At 38.9% G+C, this 8,509-nt stretch overlaps 1 protein-coding gene across 1 annotated transcript; it reads right to left on the reverse strand.

Annotated features, from left to right (window-relative positions):
* Nucleotides 1-7,332: 7,332 nt before the first annotated feature.
* On the reverse strand, nucleotides 7,333-8,107 carry LOC101045229 (dnaJ homolog subfamily B member 6-like). The gene is given in 2 exon segments (XM_074392876.1): nucleotides 7,333-7,454; nucleotides 7,487-8,107. Coding segments are annotated over 2 exon segments (717 nt in total). The 3' UTR covers nucleotides 7,333-7,358.
* Between the last annotated feature and the right edge of the window lie 402 nt (nucleotides 8,108-8,509).

Genomic DNA, 8,509 nt, shown 5'->3' on the forward strand with positions numbered 1-8,509 from the left:
AAATAACATCTTGTAGCTCCCGTAATTCCCACACCTTGTGGAAGGTACCCAGTGGGAGATGATTGAATTATGGGGGCAGGTCTTTCACATGCTGGTCTGATGATAGTGAATAAGTCTCATGAGATCTGAAAGTATTATAAGGGGAGTTTCCCAGCACATGCTCTCTTTGCTTGCTGCCATCCATGTAAGATGTAACTTGTTCCTCCTTGCGTTCCACCATGATTGTGAGACCTCACCAAGCACATGGAACTGTGAGTCCAATTAAACCTCTTTCTTTTGTGAATTTCCCAGTCTTGGGTATGTCTTTATCAGCAGTGTGGAAACAGACTAATACAATATGTACATATACACCATGGAATACTATACTGTCATCAAAAATGAGATCATGTTCTTTGCAGGAACGTGTATGGAGCTGGAGGCCATTATCCTTAGCAAATTAATGCAGGAATAAAAAAATATTGCATATTCTCACTTATAAGTGGGAGCTAAATGATGAGAACACATGGACACAAAGTGGGGAACAACAGATACTGAGACCTACCTCAGGGTGGAGAGTGGGAAGAAGGCGAGGATCAGAAGAAGTAACTATTGGGTACTAGGCTTAGTACTTGGGTGATAAAATTATCTGTACAATAAACTCCAATGATTTGAGTTTGCCTGTATAACAAACCTGCACATTTAATCCTGAACCTGAAATAAAAGTTTAAAAAAATAAAAGCACATGATTATTGCTAATACAATTCACAAATGCAAGTTAGCATTATCATTTGGAAATAATTTTTACCAAGTTTTAAAAAAAATATTTACAAAGATAAATCCAAGATTAAGATGAGATTTCTCTTCCCTTAAAGTTAGAGCTCTTTAAATTAAGACTGTGGCTGAAAATTGAGTCTGTGTATGTGTGTGTTGCGGGGGGTCAATTTTCAGTTGATGATTGCTGTTCTTGTTGCATTCATGTGAATCTTTACAAAACAGACTAAGGCAGTACCTACAGTTTCTAATTTATCCTGATAGGCTTTGTATAATGTTGCCAGGTTTCAGTCATGCAACCATTACTTTTAAATAAGAACTTGTTGCATTATTATTAATAATGCCATTATATAGAAAAGGAAACTAAGCTATAACACGTGGTCATTAAATAGTCAGTTAAAAATAAATACATGGACATTTGTCCTGCCTTCCACTCTATGAGTGGGCATGGTGTGTATTGGAAGTAACATTCCTGGCTGGGTACACTGGGGCAAGCCCTTTACTTTTCTATACCTCTTATTATCAGTAAAACAGAAGTACTTGCCCCTCCTATCTAGTGTGCAAATTTGAGGCACACTTGTGATAATGTGTGTTTAAATGTTTGGTAAGGTTTAAAATACTCTATCAATGTCAAGGACTACTGCTAAATTGCTTTGATGCCTCCTAAGCTGTATGAAAACACAGCTTCTACAAATATTGAGAAATCCTTATGAGGAGACAAGACTCTAACATCCTATCATCAGTCATTCCCCAGTGTCATGAACTGTGCTAATGTTTATGCCCACCTTTCCCCATCAGAGACAGTGAAATTACTCTAGTGGCCTGTTGTTTCCCCAAGTAACAGCCTTGTCATTTGTATTGCTTTGAGAAAGGCTATGTTGGAATCACTTGCCCCAAACTGCTTTTCATTAATCTCTTTGGGCTGCAGAACCCCAGAGGGAGACAATATCCAAATTGCTTTCAGTCCAGTAACTCAACCCAGTCAACAACAAAAACAATGAGAGCAAATCTAAAGCAAAGATACTGGATGTTAAGTGACTCAAGCATTTGTAGACGAGCAGCTGTTTGTAGGGATCCTTGTACCACTGGGATCTGTTTGTTTAAGGTGCCAGCTTATAGCTGTCATCTGTGGGAGATTTTTCTTTTCTTGGAAGTAATCCAACACTTCCCTGCTCTGCAGGCTAGAGATCCTCCCTTTTACTGAGCTGGGTTGCCAGGGACTCAGGCTCTGCTATCCCTCCCTTCCCATGTGGCTCTAGGGACTGAGGCTGCCCAGGGTCAGAGTCACATCTTTGATGAAGTCAGGCTGAATATCCCTCCTTTTGGATAGCACTCAGAGTCCAGAGTCCATTCTCCTGTCCAGCCCCATAGCTTGGCCAGCAGTTGATCTTGATACATTTCCTTTTGTCTAGTGGTCCTTATGTGAACTGGAAGGGGGACCCACAGAACCAACTGTTCCTGGTTTCCTGGGTATCCCCTTTTATGTCAATGAAAATTACATAAGAATGCTTTATTATACAACAGTAAATGAGTATACATGTATATCAACTAGAGAAAATGATGAATAATCATGACCCCATTGAATTTTGCCCTCAGTAATTCATGGCCTGGGAAGGAGCTATAGAAGGGACCAATTGACTTCAACCTCTCAATGCCACAGATAACTTCAAAAACAATTTGTGAGTAAATAATGCAAGTCTCCAAAATTAGTGTGCTTATCAAAAGACAACTATACCCAAAGGAAGCATTTTTGTTGGAATTTAATTGATTTAAGATTAGCGTTCCTTTCTTTTGATGGCTCCATTATTGTTTACTGGGAAAACATTTGCAGCAAAACACATACTGCGTGTGTACCTGGGCATTGATATTCTCACTGGCAAATACTCTCCACCACAGTGCCTAGATACATATTTGCCTCAGAGACCTGAACTACTCTGAAGGAACTGTTCGAGTCTCCCAAGGAAAGCCTATCTTTACTTGACAAGAACAATGCTGATTTTTAAAATCACCATTCAGAACAGTCCTAGGGATGTTCCTCAGTCTCCCAAGCTTGTGAATTTGTGAAAAACAGTACAAAATATTGTGAGGCAAGTGTTACTGTTAAGCTGTATTGTTGGTTCTTTTTTTCCTTTATTTTTGGTGAGGAGGTGTGGAGAGGCAGGGAAGGCAGAGTGGATTGGTTGTTAACAAAAGACTCTTTGTCTAGAAACAGATTTTTATTGTTGTAGCAATCTCTTTGTTCCTTTCTCATCTGAAAGAAGGAAAAGATTCTTCAGGGAATTCACATAATGTGGAGGATTCTAAGAAATGGCTGATGAATGCATCTGATCACTTTAGATTAAGGTTCTGATTTCCATTCCCCTTACAGCTTGGATTCCTGCAGTTTAAACATACACACACTCACATGCACGCACATACACACATGCACACACACACACACACGCACACACACTCACATGCACGCACATACACACATGCACACACACACTTTTTACAAATTTGATGCTTGTTGATTGTGAAAAATAAAAATAATCAGAAAAAGAAAATAAATATCAGCCTTTATCTTCCCACCTAGAGGTAATTTTTTAAAATGTTTCTTTTATTTATAACTTAATATTTTAGTAAAAACAAGGTCATATGGGCTTTTACATAATTTTTATTCGCTTACTATATTAAACATGTTTCCATGTTCTACATTCTACATTAATATCTTTATAGAATCTTATCATGTGATATACCAGTCCCCCATCATTAACCATTTAGAGTACTTCGAATTTTTTAGTATATATGCTGCCAAATTGAGCACTAGAGTACTTCGAATTTTAAAATTATTTATTATTCATTTATTTTTGAGACAGGGTCTTGCTCTGTCACTCAGGCTGGAGTTCAGTGGCAGCGATCACAGCTCACTGCAGTCTTGACCTCTGGCTCAAAGGATCCTCCACCTCAGCCTCTCTCAGTAGCTGGGACTACAAGTATGTGCCACCATGCCTGGCTAAATTTTGTATTTTTTGTAGAGACCATGTTGCTCAGGCTGGTCTTGAACTCCTGGGCTCAAGACATCAGCCTTGGCCACCCAAAATATTGGAATTACAGGTGTGAGTCACCATTCCTGGTGAGTACTTCCAATTTTTCCAAATTTTGACATTATGGCAAATATTCTGGAAATTACAATTTGATGTTTCTTAAGGATAAATGAGATGTTTGAGTTAAGGGATATGCAAAATTTTAAGGCTTTTGAGATGTATTATTAAATTTCCATTTATAAGGGTTGTGCCAATTTTGGTTTATTCTATCACCAGAAGTATAAGAAAAAGTGACCATTTTCCCATATATTTAACAACATTGGGCATTTTAAAAATATCTTTGCAACCCTAAGGGAAAAATAGGGTAAATGATAGACCACTTAAAACCTATGCAACACTAACAAGAACACTGACAAAAATATAATTGATAATGTTATGGAATGAATTGCCCCTCCTACCCCTGATCATACGTTAAAGTCCTCACCCTTAATGTGGCTGTATTTGGAGACAGGGCATTTAAGGAAGTAAGTAAAGTTAAATAAGGTCTTAGGGGTGGGGCCTTAGGTCTTGATATAATAGGACTCATGTTCTTATAAAAAAGAGGAACACTCAAGAGGTTGGCACAGAGAAATAGTCATGTGAGGACACAGAGAGAAGGCGGCCATTTGCAAGCCAGGAAGAGAGGCCTCATCAGACCACAAACCTGCTGGCACCTTGATCTTGCACATCCAGCTGCCAGAACTGTGAGAAAATTAATTTCAATTATTTAAGCCCCCAGCCTGTGGTATTTTGTTATGGTGGCCTAATAGAGTACCTTTGAAGATTCTTGGCAAAAGTCAGGAATTCAGCATGTTTAGAGGTTGCAGTGGGGGATATTTTATTTTATTTTATTTATTATCTTTTTGGAGACAGGGTCTCACTCTGTCATCCAGGCTGGAGTGCAGTGGTGCTGTCTCAGTTCACTGCAGCCTCTGCATCCTGGGCTCAAAGGATCCTCTCATCTCAGCCTCCCGAGTAGCCTGCCAACTATAGGCCTGCACCAATACCCCAGCAAATTTTTGTATTTTTAGTGGAGACAGAGTTTTGCCATGTTCCCAGCCTGGTCTTGAACTCCTGTGCCCAAGTGATCTGCCTGTCTCAGCCTGCCAAAGTGCTGGGATTATAGGCCTGAGCCATGGCGCTGGGCTTAAGGAATATTTTACAAAGCACAGAAACAATAGAGTGGAAATGATGACTGGGGGCACTGAGATGATACAGATGGAAGTGGAGCTCTGAGCTGGCGGGGCTGCTATTAAGGTGGGCATAGGAGGAAGTGCATCCTGCCACAATCTGATAACCATGCAGATACTTATTTTCAGGTATTCATTTTTAACAGCTAACAGGGCTTCTGCCTGTACAGCAGCTGAGCTGAGGGCTTTTTCTTTTATTTCATCCTGATATTCTGGCTCTCCTTGTCCAAGTAAAACCATGTATAAACTAATATGACTTGTATATTTTACTGACATAATTCTCCTAGATACCAGTCATGTATAAGCTCATTGGTGTTTTAGAAACTTATTTCATAGAAGTGATTGTAACCGCTCTGACCTCAGTTTCCTCAACGGTAATTTAAGGCAGTTGTAATAGATCAGTAAGTTTTAAATTTTGCACTAATACTTAAGGCTACATCTTCTCCTCTCCCAGTGGTGGAGGTGGGGCTATGAGGGATGTGGCCCATTGTGTTATAAATCGAACTGGGATATGGTACTCCGTCCTTGCTTGCTTTAACAGAATAGCTCTGGCGTTAATTTGTTATATATGGTTTTATTTGGAGAAAAGGTCTATTATGGATGAAATGTTTGTGTCCCTTCCAAATTTTTATGTTGAAATCCTAACCCCCTCATGTGATGATATTTAGAGTAGGGGTTTCGGAGGTATATAGGTCATGAGGATGGTATCATCACGAATAGGATTAGTGCCCTATAAAAGGAACCCCCAAGAACACTCTTACTCTCTTTCCGCTACTTAAAGATACAATGAGAAGACAGAAGTTTGCAAATTGTACAGGGGCCCTCACCAGAATCCAAGCATGCTGACACCTTAATCTCAGACTTCCAGGCTCCAGAACTGTGAGAAATAAATTTCTGTTGTTTATAAGCCACCCCATCTATGGTACTTTGTTGTAGCAGCTGAAATAAGACAAGATCTTCATCTCAAAACGGTTTAAAAACTTTAGGACGGGATAATATTAAGCTTCCTTCCTATAGTGATTCTGTAATCTTTAATATTGGCTTAGTACCTGTGTGGGACTTAGCATAATTTATACATGTACTCTTTAAAATCCATATTTTTATCTATTCTATACATTCCCCCCTTGAAGTAAGAATTATGGGATGTACCATCACTCACATTTCATATACTTTTAAGCATTATGTGACTTTCCTAAGTCATCCACAATTAGAGACAGCTAGAACTTAAACTCAGATCTTCTCACTCCAAGCACGATAATTTTCCCACTACTCCTTTGAGAGAGAGCTAAGAGTTTTATTCTTAGATACCATCAGGAAAATAAGGAAAAGAGTAGTGATCTTAATATTTAAAACCTAATTTAAAAATATAGTAAGTTACAGGAGTTTTTATTTTTCAAAGCAAATTCGATCAGATTGTTTTTCTCCTTACTTGTCATCCCTGTTTATCTTGAGTTATGTTTTTTGGATGTAAGGTCTAAAATGCCCATGACTATGAATCTAGTGATCTTGAATGGAAGGCCATAACTTTAGGAATTGCTGATAAATGCAAAACTCTATTGATAAGCATAGCCTAATTATAAGCAAGAAATCGAAGGGAAACAATTGCTTGAGCTTTGAACTTGCAAATTACGCTTAGCAACTTGAAACATTATCTCTTCTCAGAGTGCTGATCACTTTTTCTTTTTCTTTTTTTTTTTTTTTGAATGCACCAACACATTCGCATTTCTTTTCTTTTTTTTTTTAAGCAAATGAAAAAGACCTGGTTTACCAGCGTTACTTTTTTAAACCTAAGCTTAACATTACAAATTTAAACAATTGTCAAAACTTACTAAGTTGCCAGCATTCATGCACGACTAGGAAACATCCGTAATTTGTATTAAACCAGAAATGTATTACCATTAATGCATTAATATCTTTCACTACTAAATACTGAAAAAATGGAAATTATTTCTGTAGAAGATTCGTCCTGGCAATGTTAACTTCACAGCAGGCTGACACTACGTGGCTCACGTCTCAGACACAGTGAAAAGCAGGTCCATGCTGGTGTTAGTGTACAATCTTGTCCTACACTAAAGAGTCAAGACTCACTTTGGAGTACATTTAATAAAAAAGCAAAGTGCATACAGAGATTTACAACAATTTTAAAGACAAAAAAAAATGGTCCTATTATGTGGTCCCAACAATAAACTCAAAAGTCTATGACAAATAGAGGCTCCGATGAGCTGTTTATAAATACTTTAGGTACAATTATACTGAAAGTCGAGTTCATTCGAAATCTTCAAAAAAATGTTCCTGTTAATCCTCAAATGGTGCTTGTTATAGTTTAACATTTCTGTTAAGCACGTGCGTTGAATTACTTGTTATCCAAGTGCAGCAGGTGCTCCTTACCATTTATTGTTAAGGACTTTAACTGGCCATCGTCTTCAACTTCTACTCTTTCTTGACCATTCTCACTTCTACTCTTTCTTGACCATTCTCGACAATTCTCTTTGTAGTGATTTTTCTGCCATTAACTATTTTAGTTGAAGTTGATATCGATTTGAAGTTGCCCATCCCACTACCGCCAAATGACGCAGAAGAAAATGAAGTGAGGCCTCCGTGACCCAGTGACCCAAATGAAGTAAATCCTGTATCAAAAGAAGGAAATGCACTTCCAAAAGATGGAAATCCACTGAACGCAGAGAAGAATGGCCCTGTCCCTCGGCTTCTGCTTCCTCGAGGACCTCTTCGATTCCCAAAGAAGTCCTCAAAAGGGTCTTCGAAGAAGTCAAATGAAAATGGGTCCCTTCCACCAAAAAAATCCCTGAAGACATCCTGTGGGTTTCGGAATGTGAAGCCAAATTCAAATGGACTGTCAAAATGACTTCCACCTCCTCCACCACCATTTAATCCTTCTTTGTCGTATTTGTCATAGATGTCCCGTTTCTTAGCATCTGACAGCACCTCATATGCCTCTGCTACTTGTTTGAATTTTCTCTCTGCTTCTTTATTCTCAGGATTTTTATCTGGGTGCCACTTCAGTGCCAGTTTCCGATATGCCTTTTTAATATCCTCGGGTGAGGCATGTCTCTGTACGCCTGGAACTTAATAGTAATCCACCATGTTTCAAGAGATTGTTGTAATAGGTCCGAGGACAGAGGCGGTCGGTGGCGGGACGCAGGGGAGGTGGGGGTGACGGCCCGAATCTCCTCACGGCTCCAGCACTGCTGCGCCGGTGGCGGCGGCCACTTTTTATTTTTCTAGTCTTTATATCCCCTTTATATGCAGTAACAAATTATGCTTTCCTCTATTCATTTTCATCATCTTTTATTTCATGAAAGATAAATTTTGTGGGTTGTTAAAGGATCTACCTTACTACATTAATTACAGCAGACTCCACCAATTTCAACCTTTACCCCAGGTGAATTGATTGGAAGAGCCTCCATGTCCTGTACAGCAGTCCTCCAATTAGAATTTCAGTCTATTTGCTACAAAAAGATTGCTATCTTTGACCTAGAACCTCGG

This window comes from Saimiri boliviensis, chromosome 1 (assembly GCF_048565385.1).
Source record: "Saimiri boliviensis isolate mSaiBol1 chromosome 1, mSaiBol1.pri, whole genome shotgun sequence".
NCBI lineage: Eukaryota > Metazoa > Chordata > Mammalia > Primates > Cebidae > Saimiri > Saimiri boliviensis.